We start from the raw sequence: 21,770 nt of genomic DNA, 5'->3' as shown, positions 1-21,770 counted from the left end.
TTCAGCTCTTCAGAATCTGACCCAAACCTACCTTTCTAGTACCTTCTCTCGCCAGTCCCTTTCCACATGCCTTCACTCTGTAAACATCAGATAGACCATGGAGTTTTGCACTGTCATGCTTTTGTCTTTACTCTTCCTCTTCCTATGTTTTACCTCCTTTCTCATCTAATGAGTATATTTCCTAGGCTCCTGAGAGGTCATTTCTCCGTGTGAGGTCCTAGAACCCTTAGTAGATGGTTTACCATTACATTTCAGTTCAGTTCAGTTCAGTTCAGTCGCTCAGTCGTGTCCGACTCTCCGCGACCCCATGAATCACAGCACACCAGGCCTCCCTGTCCATCACCAACTCCCGGAGTTCACTCAAACTCATGTCCATCAAGTCAGTGATGCCATCCAGCCATCTCATTCTCTGTCATCCCCTTCTCCTCCCGCCCCCAACCATTCCCAGCATCAGAGTCTTTTCCAGTGTTCCATTACACTTAAGATAAAATTTAAGTTCTTACCATGGCCTCCTGGCCTCTGCCCTTCCTTCTAGTCTTATCTCCTGCCACTCTCCTCCTCGTTCACCACACTTTAACAACACTGGTCTACTTTCAGTTCCTCTGAATCTCTGTGTATTTTCTGCCTTGCAAGTTGTTCTCTGTATAGAACCTACCCCTTATGCTTCATCTAGTCATCCTTATATTTCAGGGTTCAGCTTCAATGTCGCTTACTGAGAGGGACTCACCCTGACAACTACCATACCCACCTGACTCTAAATAACATCCACTCCTAATTCTCCTTAGGGATAGATTACATCCCAAACTACGTTTATAATACAGTTATTCTTAGACCACATGCTTCTATTCAAGAAACCAACAGATACTCACTTTGGTCTTCTGAGAAAATTTTAAAAGTTCTTGGAGGATAAGGAAGAAGAAAATGATTATGATGATAATTACTTCTTTTCTGTTTTCCCAGCACTATCAGCAATTTCTCTCTGCTTTTATCCTCATCACATATAATAAAGTTAATAATGTTTATTAAATCCTTCAAAGATATATTCAGAGGAAACATATCTTAGTCTAAAATTAGACATGTTCCCCAAAAGTGAAATAACTTTGACCACTGACACTGTCTCCTTGTGGAAATAGAATTTGATATGCCTTTGTCTTTATATGCAGCATATCTATGAGAGTTCTTAGTTGGAAGTTCATAAAAGTATTCTCATAATTTTAAATTTTTTCTTCATACATGTATCATGGTTTGCATTAATATAATTTTTGTATGATAATTGGCTTAATGTCTGTATTACCCATCATACTATAAGGTCCATACGGGTAAGGACTGGGTCTGTGTTATTTTACCACTGAATATCCACCACCTAGCACACTGCCCACAATTTAGCAGATATGTAGTAAGTATTTGTTGAAGTCATAGCTACACTTCAGTGAGTATCACATTTAGAAAAACACAGTTATGTACATGTCTGCATCTTCTATTAGCCTGTTGACATTTTGTAACCACCTATCATGTAGGACAAACAATGTCTGGTACATTGTGGATACTCAAATATTTCTTGATTAAAAAATGTTAAATTAACAATAGGCCAACTTACCTGAGTGTTTTATAATCTCAAAGTTGTATATATAGAGACAGAGGATCCTGGCAGACTACAGTCCCTGGGGTTACAGAGTCACACATGACTGAAGTGACTTAGCACGCATGCACATATATCATTTGAAAATGCCCTAGTCACTCAGTCTCAAGACTCACAGTAGATATTTAGGCAACTCATTAATTCTAAAAGTTGAACCTCATCGTACTTGGCCTACATTTTTACCTTCCTCTGTCTTAAAAATTCACTGGCAAATTTCTAGACTCCAATCATAGTAGTTGACAGTAAAGTTCTTCATATCTAATGGATTGTTTTCATTTTCATTTCTTACTGTGTTATTACCTGTCTGAGGTCTGGTGTTTTGTTTTTTTTTTCCTCATGGTGAACTCTTAAACATTGGTTATTTAGTTCTACAAAATTTTTGGCTGTCAAAATTTTGGCCGTCAAAATTTTTGGCCTCAGGACTCCTTTATACTCTAAGAAATTATTCAAAACTCCAAAGCAGTTTCGTTTATGTGGGTTACCATGTTTGAACTTAAAACTGAGAAATGTTTAAAGTATTCATTTATTAATTCCATTAAAGTATCAGTAATCCCACTTTATATTACTTTAAATAATAAATGTCTTATGAAAAGTAACTATTTTCACAATAAAAGATTGTGAGGATAATGACATTGTTTTACGTTCTTGAAAGTATCTTTAATATTTAGTTTAAGAGAAGAGAGCAGATTCTTATATCTATTTCTGCATTCAACTTGTTACCATGTCACCCATGACATAGCCTCTAGAAAACTCATAAGAGAATGATAGAGAAAACGGAAAATATCTCAGTATCATTATGAAAATAGTTTTGACCTCACAGACCCCATGAAAGTATCTCAGGGATCCCCAGGGTTGCCCATACCACACTTCAAGAATGACTCTTTGAGGAAATAAAAGTATTCTTGTACCTCCTGTGGCTGTATTTTTTAAAGAATAGTAATCTGCATTTCTGAAGAATTTACCTGGAGTTGTGTGCAGATTTTAAATAAATCACGAGAAATACCCTTTGCCCTTTCTTTTCCAGGATGAAAGTAGTGAGCAAAAATATATCCTTTCTCTGTCTCAAAGGAACTTTGGTTTTTCTTGTCTGTATGATGTATTTATATTCCAGTGGAAATGTACATAGTACTGGACAATAGATGACATTTAGTTGAGGGTGGAAATTACGAGTACCCTGAGGAATTCAAAATACAGTTACAGAAATAAAAGTCACAGTAAAACCCACAGAACAAAACTGAGTAACAGCAAAAGGATATGAAACTACAAAAGAAGTGAAAAAAGTAAGGTTAAGAAGAGAAAAATAAGGAAAGAAACTCAAATAACATAAAAGCAAAGAAGAGGCAAACACATTTTTCACTAAGTATTTTCCATGTTTGAATCAAAGCTAAGTAAATGTAGCTTGTCATAATGGGAAACTTCAACTTTTAAACAGAATGCTGTCCTGTGCTTTGATTAGGCAAGAATACTGGAGTGGGTTGCCATGCCCTCCTCCATAGTATCTTCCCAACTCAGGGATTGAACCCAGGTCTCCCTCATTGCAGGCAGATTCTGTACTGTCTGAGCCACCAGAAAAATCCAAGAATACTGGAGTGGGTAGCCTATCCCTTCTGTAGGGGAACTTCCCAAACCAGGAATCAAACTGGGAAATCCTGCATTGCAGGAAGATTCTTTACCAGCTGAGCTACCAGGGAAGCCCTTTAAACAGAATAAACATTTATAATTAGGTGCAATGTCTAGTTTTCCTGTTAGCCATTCTCATGTTGTATCCTGTAAAATAATAATTGTGGAAAGTGTTAATAATTATTTCAAAGAGTGAAGAAGTTTAAATGGCCATACACATTTTCATGATCACACATATAAATAGGTTAAAAAGATCTTACAGATTGTTCTTATATCAAAATTCTCATATCTTTAATTCCCTAGTATGCTGATATCAGCAAACTTCAGTATAGTGCCAGACAGTAAATATTTTTGACCTGTCAACCATTCAGTCTCTGTTGCAAATACTCAACTATGATGTCACAGTAGGAATGAAGTCTTTGTATGTAAATGAATGGATGTGGCTGTGTTCCAATAAAACTTTATTTTCAAAAACCAGTGACAGGCAGGATTTGACTCATGGTCCGTAGTTTTGAAACCCCTAGCATGTAGCTTTCCCTATTTAATTTAATTTTACACAGAACTTGCTTCCCATAACACACGCTTGGTTTTTCAGGTAAAATCTCTCAAGAATAATGTGAATAATGTTATCACTCTCACACCCACAATTGGGATGATACCATTCTGAGATTGTGAATTTAAGATTTTAACAAACACTATATAGTAGGTAATGAGAATAGAGTATGATCACAATAGAGCACATGTCCTGATGGTACTTGCAGTATATTGACAGACATAGGAAATTACAAGATACTCTGTGATAGAAAAATTATGAGGAGCTATGGGACTATATAACAGAGCCCATAACTTAGGCCTGTTTAGGAAGGGGTTACTAATTAATTGAGCAAAATTTCATAGAGGAGGTGGTGGCTAACCTGAGATTGCGAAGGTAACTAGAAGCTGTTTAGGAAGGGTATCCCAGACAGATGGAACAGAGTGTGCTGAGTCCTGATGTGGATGTGGTACTGGGTTGCAAAGAGGAGGAAGTTGTTCATTGGATCGTGGAATGCAAAGAAAGATGACAAAAGAGAAGAAATAGAGATCAGATCATAAAGAGGTTTTTGATCCACATTAAAGAAGTTAGATTTTACCCCATTGGCACTAGGGAGTTGTTGAAGGTGTGAGAATATGATCAGAGACATAATTTAGAAATATTATTCAGAAGTGTTAAGAATGGATGAGAAGATGACAAGGTGGGAGGCAGAAACCAATTAAGAATTAGCCATAGTAACCAGTCAGAGAATATGAAAGGAGGAGTCAGTGGTAGGGAGTATGAAGACAAGCAGGCAGACTCAAGAAAGACATCTCAAGTAGAATTATGAGGATATAGTTATCAATACACTCTGGGTATGAGGGAGAAGAAAGAATCAAGGATGCCTCTCAGATTTCTAGCTTGAGAGACCGGGAGCTGGCTCCCCTATCCTTCACTATCTCCCAGAGTTTGTTCAAACATATGTCCATCGAGTCAGTGATTCCATCCAGCCATCTCATCCTCTGTCGTCCCCTTCTCCTCCTGCCTTCAATCTTTCCCAGCATCAGGGTCTTTTTCAATGAGTCGGCTCTTTGCATCAGGTGGCCAAAATATTGGAGCTTCAGGCTCAGCATCAGTCCTTCCAATGAATATTCAGGGTTGATTTCCTTTAGGATGGACTGGTTTGATCTTGCAGTCCAACGGACTCTCAACAGTCCTGTTCTGCACCACCATTTGAAAGCATCAACGCGCTCAGCCTTCTTTGTGGTCCATCCATACATAACTACTGGAAAAACCATAGTTTTGACTATATGGACCTTTGTCTGCAAAGTGATGTCTCTGCTTTTTAATACACTGTCTAGTTTTCTCATAGCTTTCCTGCCAAGGAGCAGGTGTCTTTTAATTTCATGGCTTCAGTCACTGTCTGCAGTGATTTTGGTGCCCAAGAAAATAAAATCTGTCGCTGCTTCCACTTTTTCCCCTTCTATTTGCCATGAAGTGATGGGACCAGATGCCATGATCTTAGTTTCTTGAATGTTTTAAGCCAGCTTTTTCACTGTCCTTTTCAATGTCATGGAAGGGAAAAACTTAGCCATGACTGAAAACAGAACAATTAGGGTCACTCACTCTTCATTGCATCTTTCATCAGATGGCAGTGGCTTTGTTACAAGCTTTACTGATAGATTCTGTCATTCTGCTTCTAACAGATGACAGTCCAAAGCATCCTCAGTGTTTTCCAAAATCTGTTCCAGCACCTCTGTAGACAGCACACAACAAAACCCCAAAAGAAGTGCTAGGATTCAGTCAATTAGACCTATTAAAGTAGGATTGAAAAAGAGTTCAAACTGAGATTCCCTAAAGAGATTATTCTAGAATTTCTTTTTATCCAAGGACTGAGTTTGATAGAGAATATGAATTATGAAAGTTTTGAGATTCTAGGTAGAATCGCTTTTTTTTTTTTCAGTTAGAGGATAGTTGCTTTAGAACGTTGTGATGGTTTCTGCTGTATAACACAAATAACCTTTAATTATACATATATCCCCTCCCTGGGTAGAATCTCTTAAGATTTGGCTGTTATCTTTTTTTTCTTTTACTTCATCTTTTACTAGTTTTATTCTCTCATTCTATTCCAAACCTTTCCCCCCATTTCCCCCATTTGTTTTGTTTTTGTTTTGTTTTAGCATATTGTGACCACACTCATGCCTCAGGACCTTTGTACTATTTCCTTTGCTCACAGTGTTCTTTTCCCTTGCTATTTGCATGAGTGGCTCCCTCATTTCCTTTAATACCTAACTTAATTCAAGCTGTTATTAAAATAGAAGCCCTACATTTCAGTGGCTTACTACTCTAGAAAATTCAAAAAGTTTCTTCTGATCAGCATGCATCTCCCTCTCCAAATTGTGAATCAGGTGCCTAGTCTACCTTGATTGTGCAACTCTGATGTTTTTAACCTGTGGCTTTCAAAATCACTATGCTTCATGGGAAATAGATGGAAAAACAGTGGAAACAGTGTCAGACTTTATTTTTTTGGGCTCCAAAATCACTGCAGATGCTGATTGCAGCCATGAAATTAAAAGACGCTTGCTCCTTGGAAGGAAAGTTATGACCAACCTTGATAGGATATTAAAAAGCAGAGACATTACTTTGCCAACAAAGGTCCGTCTAGTCAAGGCTATGGTTTTTCCCGTGGTCATGTATGGATGTGAGAGTTGGACTGTGAAGAAAGCTGATTGCCAAAGAATCGATGCTTTTGAACTGTGGTGTTGGAGAAGCCTCTTGAGAGTCCCTTATACTGCAAGGAGATCCAACCAGTCCATTCTAAAGGAGATCGATCCTGGATGTTCATTGGAGGGACAGATGCTAAAGCTGAAACTGCAATACTTTGGCCACCTCATGCGACGAGTTGACTCACTGGAAAAGACTCTGATGCTGGGAAAGGTTGGGGGCGGGAGGAGAAGGGGACGACGGAGAATGAGATGGCTGGATGGCATCACCGACTCTGTGGGCATGAGTTTGAGTGAACTCCGGGAGTTGGTGATGGACAGGGAGGCCTGGCGTGCTGTGATTCATGGGGTCGCGGAGAGTCGGACACGACTGAGCGACTGAACTGAACTGATGCTTTTCTATGTTGTTGTTATTTAGTCACTAAGTCATGTCTGACTCTTTGTGACCCCATGGACTGCAGCATGCCAGTTTTCCCTGTCCTTCAGCATCTCCCGGAGTTTGCTCAAGTTCATGTCCAGTGAGTCAGTGATGCCATCAACCATCTCAACCTCCGTTGCCCCCTTCTCTTGCCCTCAATCTTTCCCAGCAGCAGGGTTTTTTCCAATGAGTTGGCTCTTTGCATCAGGTGGCCAAAGTATCAGACCTTCAGCATCAGTTCTTCCAATGAATATTCAAGGTTGATTTCCTTTAGAACTTATTGATTTGATCTCCTTGCTGTCCAGGGGACTCTCAAGAGTCTTCTCCAGCACCACAGTTTGAAAGCATCAATTCTTAAAGAACAGGGAATATCATTTATGAAGGGTGAGGTTATGAGCCAGGCTTGGAATCAGTGACAGTCACTTTTACATCCATTCCATTGGCTAGAATTCAGTTATGTAGTCACACCAATTGGCAAGAGAGTATGGGACATGACAATGAGCCTCAGGGTTAAGAGAAGAGAGTCAGATTTGGGGGGAAATAGCCAGCCAGTCTCTACCATAATAATTTTATTCAAATACCTCTTCTCAATGAAGCTTTCTCTGATCACCCTTTACAAAACTGCAACCACCCTCCAGCTCCACTCAATATTCCCTTCTTGCTGCTCTTCCAGAAGCAATGTATTTCACTTCTTTATATTATTCATTGTCTGGAATGTAAGCTCCATGAGGACTAGGATTGTTACCTACATTCACTGTCACATCATTGGAGACTAGTAGAACTTTGATAGTTCTACATTGTAATCATACATCTGGACTTCACAGGTGGCTCAGCGATAAAGAATCCACCTGCAGTGCAGGAGATGAAGGAGACATGTGTTCAATCCCTGGGTTGGGAAGATCCCCTGGAGAAGGAAATGACAACCCACTGCAGTATTCTTGCCTGGAGAATCCCACGGATAGAGGAGCCTGGTGGGCTCCTGGTGGGACATCCATAGGGTCACAAAGAGTCAGACACGACTGAGCGACTAAACAACAGCAGCAGCATCTGGTGGCACGTTTACTCATAGATTGGCATTTTGATTCTAATTGTCTTTTCCCAACTGTTAAACTTCCCAAAATTTGTCAAGGAAGTTTGTCAGAAGAAAGAAATAGAACTGTCAACTGGCTTATCAAAAAGCTGAATTTCAAACAGTCTCCCCGTGTACTCATACATGCTTTATAAATACTTTTCTGTATATAAGTATGTTGGCTTAGGCAAAATTCTGAGATAGAAATAGCACTTCAATATCCAGATCTCCTTTTTTTTTTAAAAAAAAGTTCTTTTTATTTTCTCTGCCATTTGTTGAATACTGTTAGTGAAGCAGTAGGCTAAAACTGGAGTTTCTGAAAGCAGATTTAATCCAAACAACCACACTATGAAGTGTTTATTGTTCCCATTTTAAGATGAGGAAATCGAGGCCTATAAAGGTTAAGTAACTGCCCAAGTTCACATGCTCACCTAATAACTTTCAGGGCTTAGATTTGAACTAATTTTTTTTCCTTTGAGAAACTCTCACTGCTGAGCTCCACAATTTTCCTTCTTGTTCTTCACATCTACCTGCAGTTTGCTAATATTTTCCTTAATATTGAGAAGTGAATGCCTGAGGAACCTTGATATGTTAAGCCTTTCAGCTGTACTTCATTTGTATAAGGGGAAAACTGTAGGCCAAGTGAATGAATGGCAAATGGCTGGGTTCTGATGCTAACAACATCCTATAGACACTGACTTGGAGAAGTTAATGTGTCCCTAACCATGAATTTCTTTTTATTTTTCTTCCTTAAGTGATACCTTTATATTTAAATATTTCTGCAGTTTCTCAAATTATAAGATACTCACTTATTTTATTTTACTCAAAATAGCAAAGCATTTTCTGGGAAAGACATATTGACTTAATCTCAATTGATGCTTATTTTGGTTGCTTTTAGAAGTCACTTGGTAGAGGAGAAAAAGCAACAGGAAGAAAACAAATTTAACAGAAGGCAATGGCAAGCCACTCCAGTACTCTTGCCTAGAAAATCCCATGGATGGTTGAGCCTGGTGGGCTGCAGTCCGTGGGGTCGCTAAGAGTCGGACACGACTGAGCGACTTCACTTTCACTTTTCACTTTCACACACTGGAGAAGGAAATGGCAACCCACTCCAGTGTTCTTGCCTGGAGAATCCCAGGGACTGGGGAGCCTGGTGGGCTTCCGTCTATGGGGTCACACAGAGTCGGACACGACTGAAGTGACTTAGCAGCAGCAGCAGCAGCAGCAGCAGTGATCAACTTTGGTGGTGTGACATCACATTTTCATGAGTTGAATGCCATTGTAAACAAACTCTGAAAAGATTATTTTAAGAGTAACTCAATAAGTGGTTGCATCATGTAGCTCATGGACATATGGCACAGAGAAAAGAAAAACTATCTTTACATAACATAAAACTTTCTTCTGTTATGTAAATGTGTGTTTGTGGCTTGGAATAAACTTTCCAATAGAATTTTATTCTAATGTAATATGCTATATAATTTAAAATTAGTATGCACAATCAAAGTAATGAATTGAGCATTATATGTAGACAGGTGATAAGCCTGTCTATACTTTCCAAAGTTTCTATGTTATATTTGATTAGAAACCTAGGGAGGAACTTCTCATTTGGAAAATGGGATAGGGAGTGACCTTATACTTGCATGTATTTGGCATATAAATCTCTGAGGCTTCAATTTCTTTGTTGGGAATACTAGGAAGACAATACACATGATGTATTGAGTGGCAAAAGGGATTCCAGTGTGTAAGTATCTAGCGTTTGGTTGAAACATTTGCTAGAACCTCCTCCTCTAAAATCATGCCATGTGATTTGGTAGTCTTGATCACTTATCGTAAGAGCAGCCCCACAGAAAATGTTCATTAAGAGTTAATGTTAAAGTCATTGAATTTCGCAACACGTCAGTAACTCTTCCTTTCTGATTATGCAAATCTCTCCTTATCATAATATGTACTTCTTTCAATTGTATTAACAGCATTTATAATGTAAATGGCTACAGAGCCAGTATTTCAAACAGAAACCATTCTTTAAAAAAAAAATAGCTAAATGTATTGAAATGCCTCTAAAAGTAAAATATTTAGCACTTAATTGCAGAGGGTAATGTTAAATATCCCATTCATTATTATTACTGCCACATGCCTGAATAAATCCTACCATAAGCATTAGCAAGTAGGTAAACAAAGAAATAACACTTCATGTGATGAATGCCAATATAAAGCACGTTTAAACTGTTCTGTCAAGAGACAAGCCTGGAAATGCAGACTCTGTTCCTTCGCTTTTCTGCAATCATCTGAATGCATAAATTCAAATTGCAGCTTTTAAAACTTCAAACCAAGGCTTTTGAAATTTCAGAAAACACATGCACTTGAAAAAGCAGATTATAACAAGGTCCCAGTGGGTTGGCACCATCTTTTTTTTTCCTTTTTTCAAAGTATAAAAAAACAAACCTAGACAAGAAATAACTATCATATGTTTTCATATGTAAAAAGAAGACACTGTACTCTTTATAAAAAATTAAGTCATCAAGAAAAAATTTTCCACAAACACTGTGTGAAAAGACAGATTATAGCAAATAGCTTAAGCAAAGCTTTGACTTTTTAAGTGACTATTTATTCTATCTGGTAGTTCTTAAGATTTTCCTAAACTAGTATACAGTTAATATCCATAAAATCATATGCAAGTCATTGCCTTTCAAACTGATGCTGAAGGTTAATTAGAAAACGTACTTAATTATTTATAGTACGCAGATGAGTCCCAGATATGCTCCGTATCCAAATGCACTGTAAACGTAGAAAATTTAGCAGATTTATTCTGGAAAGACAGTGGTTCTTCACAAATTAATTTATTGATTTAATGGAATCCCTATCAAAGTCCCCAATGAGATTTATTTTGTAATTTTACCAAATGATACTTGTAGTACATAAATTAAAATAGTTAAGGTAAGAGAGGATTTAACCTACCAGGAATTAGACATAGTTTCATGCCACAATGGTTGAAGTGGTTCATTGCTGTCACAAAAATCTATGGTATATCTGCAAACTGAAACTTATTGCATATAAAACACAAAATATAATGAAATCACCACAAATCAATAGAGAATAGATTGTGCTGGGAAAAAAGTATCAATTTCTGAAAAATCCTTCAAGGTCAGGAACTCAACTATATAAATTTAAAATGGATGAAGCATTTAGTTTTTGTGTTTTTTTTTAATGAATATGTAAGGATCCAGAATAAAGGCAAGTATCCAAGCAGATGTCAGGTGGTCACAATTTTCAGAGTAGTATCAGTGAGAGAAATAACCAAGAAATTGATGTATTTTCTTTAAAAAGAAACAAAACTATGTTTTAAAAAGATTAAAGGAAAGCTATAAAATATTCTCAATAAATATATTTTTAAGATAAAGTAAAACGAGCCTTGACAAACAAATAAGAAAACACTGAGGCAAAATGGGCAACAGACACAGCAGACAACTGAGAGTAGAAACAGAAATGACAAATATACACGTTTACAAAATTGTTTATCTTTTCTGTTAATAAAAAATCTAAAAAAGTCCATGACAAACTATTGTTACCACCAGCAATGCAAAGAAATTTACCAATATGAGTCTATATTCTTAGTATTCTCATTGTTAACTTTTCTTCCTTATTCTCAGGAAATTAACAGATAGATGAGCCACAATATATGAACAAATATAGTTGTTCTAGGGTTATTTCAGTTCAGTTCAGTTCAGTCGCTCAGTCGTGTCCGACTCTTTGCAACCCCATGAATCACAGCATGCCAGGCCTCCCTGTCCGTCACCAGCTCCCGGAGTTCACTCAAACTCATGTCCATCAAGTCGGAAATGCCATCCAGCCATCTCATTCTCTGTCATCCCCGTCTCCTCCCGCCCCCAATCCCTCCCAGCATCAGAGTCTTTTCCAGTGAGTCAACTTGTCGCATGAGGTGGACAAAGTATTGGAGTTTCAGCTTTAGCATCAGTCCTTCCAATGAACACCCAGGACTGATCTCCTTTAGAATGGACTGGTTGGATCTCCTTGCAGTCCAAGGGACTCTCAAGAGTCTTCTCCAACACCACAGTTCAAAAGCATCAATTCTTCGGCACTCAGATTTCTTCACAGTCCAACTCTCACATCCATACATGACCACTGGAAAAACCATAGCCTTGACTAGACGGACCTTTGTTGGCAAAGTAATGTCTCTGCTTTTTAATACACTGTCTAGGTTGGTCATAACATTCCTTCCAAGGAGTAAGCGTCTTTTAATTTCATGGCTGCAATCAGCATCCACAGTGATTTTGGAGCCCCAAAACATAAAGTCTGACACTGTTTCCACTGTTTCCCCATCTATTTGCCATGAAGTGATGGGACCAGATGCCATGATCTTTGTTTTCTGAATGTTGAGCTTCAAGCCAACCTTTTCACTCTCCTCTTTCACTTTCATCAAGAGGCTTTTGAGTTCCTCTTCACTTCCTGCCATAAAGGTGATGTCGTCTGCATATCTGAGGTGATTGATATTTCTCCTGGCAATCTTGATTCCAGCTTGTGCTTCTTCCAGCCCAGCGTTCCTCATGATGTACTCTGCATAGAAGTTAAATAAGCAGGGTGACAATATACAACTTTGACGTACTCCTTTTCCTATTTGGAACCAGTCTGTTGTTCCATGTCCAGTTCTAACTGTTGCTTCCTGACCTGCATACAGGTTTCTCAAGAGGCAGGTCAGGTGGTCTGGTATTCCCATCTCTTTCAGAATTTTCCACAGTTTATTGTGATCCACACAGTCAAAGGCTTTGGCATAGTCAATGAAGCAGAAATAGATGTTTTTCTGGAACTCTCTTGCTTTCTCCATGATCCAGCGGATGTTGGCAATTTGATCTCTGGTGCCTCTGCCTTTTCTAAAACCTCCTTGAACATCTGGAAGTTCACGTTTCACATATTGCTGAAGCCTGGCTTGGAGAATACTGAGCATGACTTTACTAGCGTGTGAGATGAGTGCAATTAGCAGAAAATAAGCTTAAGCTTATCAGGCAGATAATGCTGATAATAATATTCATTCATAATTACAAGCAGCTAAAGGTAACAATAAGCTGTCATTACATTATGAAACTTTTTTTTAAAATCCTAAAATAGCCAGCAGCTTTGTAGCAGCCCAAAGAACTTGAGTTATTCATTATTATCAGTGGTGGAAGACTATGCAAACTAACCAAATTTCATTCATTTTAGGCAGCACATTTTACCACATTAATGTCACTGAAATCTGGGTGAATTTTACTCTTTCTGGTGGCCAGGTCACATGTGGTTTAGAAGAAAATTCAAGGAACAGTAGTAGAGCCCTATTAAGAAGTCCTATACTGCCGAGACTCTTGATGTCACAGAAAATGACACTGTATGGAAAAACACATCAGTTAGGGGATCTGACTGTAAAGAAAGTTGAGCACTGAAGAATTGATGCTTTTGAACTGTGGTGTTGGAGAAGACTCTTGAGAGTCCCTTGGACTGCAAGGAGATCCAACCAGTCCATTCTAAAGGAGATCAGTCATGGGTGTTCATTGGAAGGACTGATGCTAAAGCTGAAACTCCAATACTTTGGCCACCTGATTCGAAGAGCTGACTCATTGGAAAAGACCCTGATGCTGGGAAAGATTGACAGCAGGAGGAGAAGGGGACGACAGAGAATGAGATGGCTGGATGACATCACCGACTTGATGGACATGAGTTTGAGTGAACTCCGGGAGTTGGTGATGGACAGGGAGGCGTGCTGAAGTCCATGGGGTCACAAAGAGTCACACACAACTGAGCAACTGAACTGAACTGAACTGAGGGGATCTGATGCCTTTGATTGGATGAGGAGCCGATGTAATAATAATAGAAGTAAAGTACAAAGTAAATGTAATGCGTTTGAGTCATCTAGAAACCATCCCTTCCCCGCCCCCCCCCCTGCCGCCCCCGTACGTGAAAAAAATTATCTTCCGTGAAACTGGTCTCTGGTGCCAAAAAGGCTTAGGACCACTGCTCTAAAAGCAAAAGTGGTATAGGAGGCTCAGACTCTAAATATGAGGAAATTTGAAGAACACTGCACTAATTTTTTCACTTATACTTTTTTATACATATTCAAGGGGAACATAAGAGGAAAATATATATATAAACCTAAATAAACATTTGTTAATAAAACCTCTAAGTAATAAATGTCATCATTTAATAGCAGCATTCCTCACTCTAACCCACATCCTGGTAGTATACACAGTGAAGGTCTGTTTCATTTGGTGAAATACTGTAGTGCACATCGGTGAGTAAATTAGATTATGTTTTACAGTCAGTATTGCCAAAAATGGGAACAATTCTTTTGAAACAGAAAAGCATATAAGATTGAAAAGAATGATGGCCAAATTCATTCATTCACACAACAGTTATTTATTTAGCATCTTTTCTGTGCCAGGCATAATTTCAGGAACAAGGGTAACAGTAGTAAATAAAACAGGCAAAATCTTTGCCCTCAGAAAGTTTGATTTCCTGTGTAAGATAGACAATATACAAAACAACCAAATGATAGTACTTTTTTGTTTGGGACATGCTCAGTCACTCAGTCATGTCCAACTCTTTGCAACCCCATGGACTGTAGCCTGCCAGGCTCCGCTTTCCATGGGATTTCCCAGGCAAGAATACTGGAGTGGGTTGTCATTTCCTTCTCCAAGGACTGACCCAGGTATCAAACCAGGGTCTCCTGTATCTCCTGTATTGCAGGTGGATTCTTTACAACTGAGCCACCAGGAATGTTTTAAGTACTAAAGAGAAAGATTGACTGGGGAGAAAGAACAGAAATTGGAGAGAGAAGAGGTGTGATTGTAAGTAGAATCATCAGGAAAGACCTGTAGGAGCTGAGGAAACCAGCCATGCTTGATTTGTGAGGGAAGGTCGTTCTAGGCAGGAAAAAACAGCAAGTACAAAAGCTGAGGTCTCAAGAAGGATAAGAGAAAGGGAGAGTAGAAGGAAGTGAGGTTGGACAAGTAAAGAGAAAGGGGATCAGCAGATTTTATAGATCAGTGCTTTTCCATACAAAAGTACAGTGAGCCTCATATGTAATTTTAAATTTTCTAATGTCACATATAAAAGAGAGTAAATAGGTGAAATTAACCTATTTTATTTGACACAATATATTAAAAATATTATCATGTTGACTTGTAATGATGTTTTATATGAGATGTAATGTTTTGAGATGTTTTATATTCTTTTTTAATACTTTAGAAATAGTTTTATTTTTATTAGTTTTTTCTTTTTATTTTTTTGCAATAGATCTTTGTTCATTTTCTATTTTAAATATAGCAGTCCATACATGTCAATCTCAAACCCCAAATCTACCCCTCCCCTCCACCCTTTCCCCCATAAAAATAGTTGTATTTTTAATAGCAGTTTTAGGTTCACAGCAAAATTGAGTAGAAGGTACACAGATGATTTTTTTTTGTACTAAGTCTTTGAAATCCAGTATGGAATTTATACTTGCAGCACATCTCATTTTCCCTCACATCATTTCACGTGCTCAGTAGCCACATATGAATGTGTCTAGTATATTGAACAGCACATATCTAGACCCTCATAGAGTGCTGTAATGACTTTGCTTTTGATTTGAATGAACTGGAAAGCAATAGAAGAGTTTGAGTGCAATGATGACGTAATATGATTTGAGTTTTCAGTGGAGCCCAAAATAGGACTTGGGTTTTTATAGAATCTGCTGCTTGGAGAATAGAAAAAGAAGACAGTGTCTTCTCATGTGCCTCAGATAGACTTTGAACCAGCTCACATCAGAGAACAAAATTGAGTATAGAGGGACATAAATCCAATAACTGGATCCAGTTTGGGGAATTAGTGTAACTGTAGTTCTCTCAATGCCCCGTCTTTGCACAGGCTGTGAATCAAATCCTTTTTCATGCTTCAAGACCCAGGTAGACCATTATCTTCTCTGACACATCTTCTATACCTTTCTATACCCAGAAAATAACTTTTCCTCCACAATATTCTATCATAGTCCTAGATTTACATGCTTCTTCCCTTTCATGGACTATGAGATCCTCAAGGCAAGGTATATAACTCATTTCTCTTTGATTCAAATGCCTACTCGAGTTCCTGGAAGTTAGTAAGCCCTCAATAAATATTTGTCAACTTGAAGCAAAAACAAACAAAAAATTAGCTGAACAGTCCCCAAATGGAAGCAACTCAAATGTCCACCAACAGAAATATATTTTATACAGTTTCGTGTTATGTAGTGAAGAAGATAATCTAGACAGAACATGGATGATGATTGTAAATGTTACACTGAGTAAAAGGCAGTGTTGTTGTTTAGTCGCTAAGTCATGCCCGACTCTTTTGGGACTGCATGGACTGTAGCCCACCAGGCTCCTCTGTCCACAGGATTTCCCAGGCAAGAATACTGGAGTGGGTTGCCCCATATACATAATGCTCAATACAGGCAAAATAATAAAAGTTGACAGGATATTGATTACACTTGGAGGTAGTGACTGCAAGGGTTTTGAGGGGACTTCTAATAACATTCTATTCCTTTGGTGTATCCAAGGGTTAGTTTGTGTATCCATTTTTTAAAACTATATTGATCTCTATAGTTATATGAACACTTTCCTATATGTATATTATACTTCAATTTAAAAGCTTACATACCACAGATACATAGTTCCCAAAAGACAATAGAACAAAAAATGTAAATTGTTATAAGCACAGCTTATTTTGCTCAGCTGCGTTATGATTCAATATGTAAGAATAACTTTATGTCTAATTGAGTAGCATACAGTATATGTGTTTTTATAATTAACAACATCCACTAGTACAACATATGTTAAGTATTTTAAATCAATTCCCTCTTTCCTCCAAAAGGATTTTGTAGTGTAATTTGGAAAACATTTGAACATGTAATAATTTAGTGTTTTCATTTAATTCCCTTGTTTTTGCTTTACAATTTTCCATAAAGATGTATTTCATTTTAGCATCTTAAAGCATGTAATTTCACTTTATATACTTATTCTAGTGAAGTTGTTTTCAACCAGAGGCAGTTTTGCCCCAGTGGTGATATTTGACTAGGCCTTTAAAATATTACATCCTTAAAAATATTATATCGTTAACATGTTTAAAATGGCTTATTTTTTAAAAGTGTGTGCAACTTTTTTGAGTTTTCTTAAATAAAAAAAGAAAACTTGAGAAATATGTTCTTTAAAACAATTTTATTCTTCTCCAGGTTAGAAGAAAAAAAGAATATCCTGTCAGAATTTCAAAGAGATTTGAATGAATTTGTTTTATGGTTGGAAGAAGCAGATAACATTTCTAGTACTCCGCTTGAACCTGGAAATGAGCAGCAACTAAAAGAAAAGCTTGAGGAAGTCAAGGTAATTTTATTTTCTAAAATCTCCCAGGGCCTACTTGTATATGAACCTAGGGGGAATTCCCTGGTGGCCCAGTGGTTAAGCCTTGGCCATTCACTGCCATGGCCTGAGTTTAATCTCTGGTCGGGGAGCTAAGATCCCACAAGCTACATGGTATGGCCAAAAAGGAAAAAAAAATGTATAACAGTATATTTTTTAAATGTATTCAGTCATTGATTTCCTGCCTATTGGGTTGCTGATAGTTCTTCAGTAATTTTTCTCACAACTTTATTTTGTCTTAGCCCAGTAAGTATATATATATTTTAAGAAGTATTTTAAAAGCTGGGGAGAATCTTTAGAAATTATCTCATTTTTTATGGAAGATCTTAATTGCCAAATCAATCTCCCTACTTCACCCTCTAATTAAAGGCATTCTATTTGCCTGAAGCAATGTTTTGGTTTGGTTTGGTTTGTCTGCAGGGGTAAGGGGAGGTGATGTTGGTTCACTTTCTATACTGGTTGAGTAAAACTTCTGGTGTATTCAAGTGGTTTTTAATGCCCACTTAACGTGATGGAGAAGAGAATGGCAACCCACTCCAGTACTCTTCCCTGGAGAATCCCCTAGACAGGGGAGTCTAGCCGGCTACAGTCCATGGGGTCGCAAAGAGTCAGACACAGCTGAGCAACTAACACACTTGATGTCTGCTGCTTTCTGATTAGCTCTCCTGGCTGACTGAGATGCTTTGATTGTGCTGTTGGATTAACTTTCATGGTTTAAGTTTTAGGAAAGAAACTCCTTTGGATCTGTTTTACTTTAATTCTTGAAGGGAAAGGGAAATTAACATTCAATCATCCCCTGTTACATACTAAGTATTGGATGTATTTACATCTGCTATTTTATTTCATCTTATCAAACTTCCAAAATGGTTATTATGCTTGTTTTACAAGGTCACAGAATCAAAGAGGAATGGAACTGCTTCTTTATCAATGATTCAGTTGATTTGCACATGCAGATTAGACTCTACGCCAACTACTTATTTCTGTGAAATAAGAAATGTGTACCTGACAGAGGAAAAAGTATAAGAAGTAAAATATTGCTTAATTCAGTACACAAATATTAAGCACCTAGTGTATGTCAGATAATGTATTAGGTATTTGAGAGTCAAAAAATAAAAAGTTTTTGATCCATAGTTTGAGGATGGTTATGCCATGGAAAAATAAACTCAGTCTGTTCTTAAAAAGTCATCTTTCCTAAATATATTGAGTGTTATATATGTATAGGAAAGTAATTGATAAGTCATTTAAGAGACATGTTTGGTGGTGTTCACTTATTAATAAACATGCATTGATTTCCTTTTTTCCCCTTAGTCTAGATCAACACTATCCGATAGCACCATCCAATATCATTTAACAACATGATAAATATGTTGAATATTAACAATTTTAGTAGCCACTAGCTGCACTTGCCTTTTGAGTACTTGAAAGGTAGCTGATGTGACTGAAGAATTAAGTTTCTAATTTTATTGACAGTTAAATTTAAATAGCTTCATGTGGCTAGTGGTACTATTAACAGTGCAGTAATAGAAAATACAAATAAATAAAAGACAGTTAATAAAACTATGGTAGCTTTGTAGATCATAAAAAAGGGCAATTTTAATGTGATGTTAAATGAATAAGAAAAATTCAGGAATGTGCAGGTATCAAAATTAAGTATTCTTGAATGAAAACACCCAAGTTTGGATCACCAGTCTCTTGCTTGCTACTTCTGTGTCCTTGGATCTGATATTTAACCACTCTGTCTCAGTTTCCTTCTATGTAAGATGAAGATAGTAAGATCTACCTCATGACATTATTATATAAAGTTAACGAAGATAATGTATGTGAAGAGGTTAGTTAGTACAGTGCCTGATACCAGGTATGTTCTTAGTTATCTTTTAATATGATAATGCAATTTCTTACTATGCTAAGTTATACTATGGAGACCTAATACCTGAGAGGATGCTTATATTTGACCAGATTATTCTATTTCTGTGAGGTGTGTTTTTAGACTTTTGACACTTATTAGGGTATTGTTTTAGAGTTCATCATACTACATAACCGGAGAAGGCAATGGCAAGCCACTCCAGTACTCTTGCCTAGGAAATCCCATGGATGGAGGAGACTGGTAGGCTGCAGTCCGTGGGGTCGCTAAGGGTCAGACACGACTGAGCGACTTTACTTTCACTTTTCACTTTCACACATTGGAGAAGGAAATGGCAAGCCACTCCAGTGTTCTTGCCTGGAGAATCCCAGGGAAGGGGGAGCCTGGTGGGTTTCCGTCTATAGGGTCACACAGAGTCAGACACAACTGAAGTGACTTAGCAGCAGCATACTACATAACATTTTTCTCTTGAGAAAAAAAAAATCTCTGAGGGAGACAAGATATTCTGATCCTTTGTAGAATGTTAGGTGTGGGTGTCTTAGTCCACCAGCTCTGCGCTCTGTAGAAAACTTGGTATTTAAGGAACTGGTGGGCCTCCGGTCTTTCTTTGTTTTGATAGATTAATCAATAGAGGCAAAGACAAGGTAGTTGGCATTGTGCTGTAATTCATTTTAAATGTTGTTGCATTTGTCTGTTTCAGTTACTGGCCGAAGAGTTGCCCCTGCGTCAGGGAATTCTAAAACAATTAAATGAAACAGGAGGAACAGTGCTTGTAAGTGCTCCCATAAGCCCAGAAGAGCAAGATAAACTTGAAAATAAGCTCAAGCAGACAAATCTTCAGTGGATAAAGGTTAGACATTAACCATCTGTCCTGTCACATGTGTTAAATGCTACAAGCATTTCTTTTGTTTCATGGTGCTTAATTGGTAAGGCTGGGGGAGAGGGCTGGTTTTATGGATTGTTATTTTGTTTTTATTGTAATTGACCATTTGATTTGGGTGTATGTATGATTTGTTGTGAATGGAAGGAATGTTGATGGTGAATGATGGTACAGTAATGACCAAATGCCAAGTTATATACCACTATTACTTTACATGAATTATTCTAAAGAAATAGGCTGGAAAAAGGATGAAGTGATTCATTCAGTGTTCAGGTGTTGGCTGACAATATTTAAGCAAGATGGAGGTTGTCCAGCTCAATGAGTATCATAAATCAGAATTACTTCTTACCAATAAAGTCGCCTGCAATGCAGGAGACTGAGGTTCGATTCCTGGGTCCGGAAGGTCCTCTGGAGAAGGAAATGGCAACCCATTACAGTATTTTTGCCTGGAGAATCCCATGGACAGAGTAGCCTAGCAGGCTACAGTCCATGGGGTTGCAAGAGTTGGACATGACTTAGCAACTGAACCACCACCACCACCAACAATAGTACAGACTTAATCAAGGATCAGTTCAGTTCAGTTCAGTTCAGTCGCTCAGTCGTGTCCGACTCTTCGCGACCCCATGAATCACAGCATGCCAGGCCTCCCTGTCCATCACCAACTCCCGGAGTTCATTCAGTGCATGCTAAACTTCTCTAAAAGATGTTTTATTTATTTATTGTTTATTTGTTTACTTACTTACTTGTGAGTGTTCATCTTTCTTGCATACTTATTAAATGTTTTATTTTTTAAATATAATATTTTAAACTGTTTATCAAATTAATGCATACTTACTCTTTAAAACCAAGTGGTGCATATGAATTTTAAAAAAAGCAACATCAGCTGGTCCATCAAAAGGTTATTTTTCAAAAGGCTGTCCTCTCCATACTGTACTCCTTTGACAACCTTGTCATAAATAAAGTGAGCATATATATATATGACTTTGTAACAGTCATCTTTCTTTGTTTTCAGTTCAGTAGTTTAATTTTTTAATAAAGATTTTGTGTTTTTAGAGCATTTTTAGGTTCACAGCAAAACTAACAGGAAGTTACAATGATTGCCCAAAGACTCCTCCCCCCAAATTCACACTTTCCCTTGTTATCAACATCTCCCACCAGAGGGGTTCAGTTCAGTTCAGTTCAGTTGCTCAATTGTGTCTGACTCTGTGAGCCCATGGACTGTAGCACGCCAGGCTTCCCTGTCCATCACCAACTCCTGGAGCTTACTCAAACTCATGTCCATTGAGTTGGTGATGCCATCCAACCATCTTATCCTCTGTCATCCCCTTCTCCTCCTGCCTTCAATCTTTCCCAGCATCAGGGTCTTTTCCAGTGAGTCAGTTCTTCGCATCTGGTGGCCAAAGTATTGGAGTTTCAGCATCAGTCCTTCCATTGAATATTCAGGACTGATTTCCTTTAGGATGGACTGGTTGGATCTCCTTGCTGTCCAAGGGACTCTCAAGTGTCTTCTCCAACACCACAGTTCAAAAGCATCAATTCAAAGTACCAGAGGGGTACATTTAACAATCATCTTTCAACAGCTTGAGATACAATTTACCCATTTTAAAGTATGCAGTTCAATGGCTTTGGTATATTT

General features: G+C 37.9%; 1 protein-coding gene across 6 annotated transcripts in view; it reads left to right on the top strand.

Annotated features, from left to right (window-relative positions):
• The window catches only part of DMD (dystrophin), a 2,246,075-nt gene that overhangs the window by 1,384,391 nt on the left and 839,914 nt on the right, over nt 1-21,770 (top strand). For all 6 annotated transcript variants that reach the window (XM_055393453.2, XM_055393450.2, XM_055393451.2 and 3 more), the window contains 2 exons: nt 17,210-17,357; nt 19,955-20,104. In XM_055393453.2, coding sequence (XP_055249428.2) covers nt 17,210-17,357; nt 19,955-20,104 — 298 coding nt within the window. The remainder of the gene's footprint in view (nt 1-17,209; nt 17,358-19,954; nt 20,105-21,770) is intronic.

Source organism: Moschus berezovskii, chromosome X, assembly GCF_049115385.1.
Source record: "Moschus berezovskii isolate FMDL1 chromosome X, NW_MosBer_1.0, whole genome shotgun sequence".
Classification (NCBI taxonomy): Eukaryota; Metazoa; Chordata; class Mammalia; order Artiodactyla; family Moschidae; genus Moschus; species Moschus berezovskii.
The sequence above is the reverse complement of the archived record's forward strand: the minus strand, read 5'-3'. Positions and strand labels throughout refer to the sequence as shown.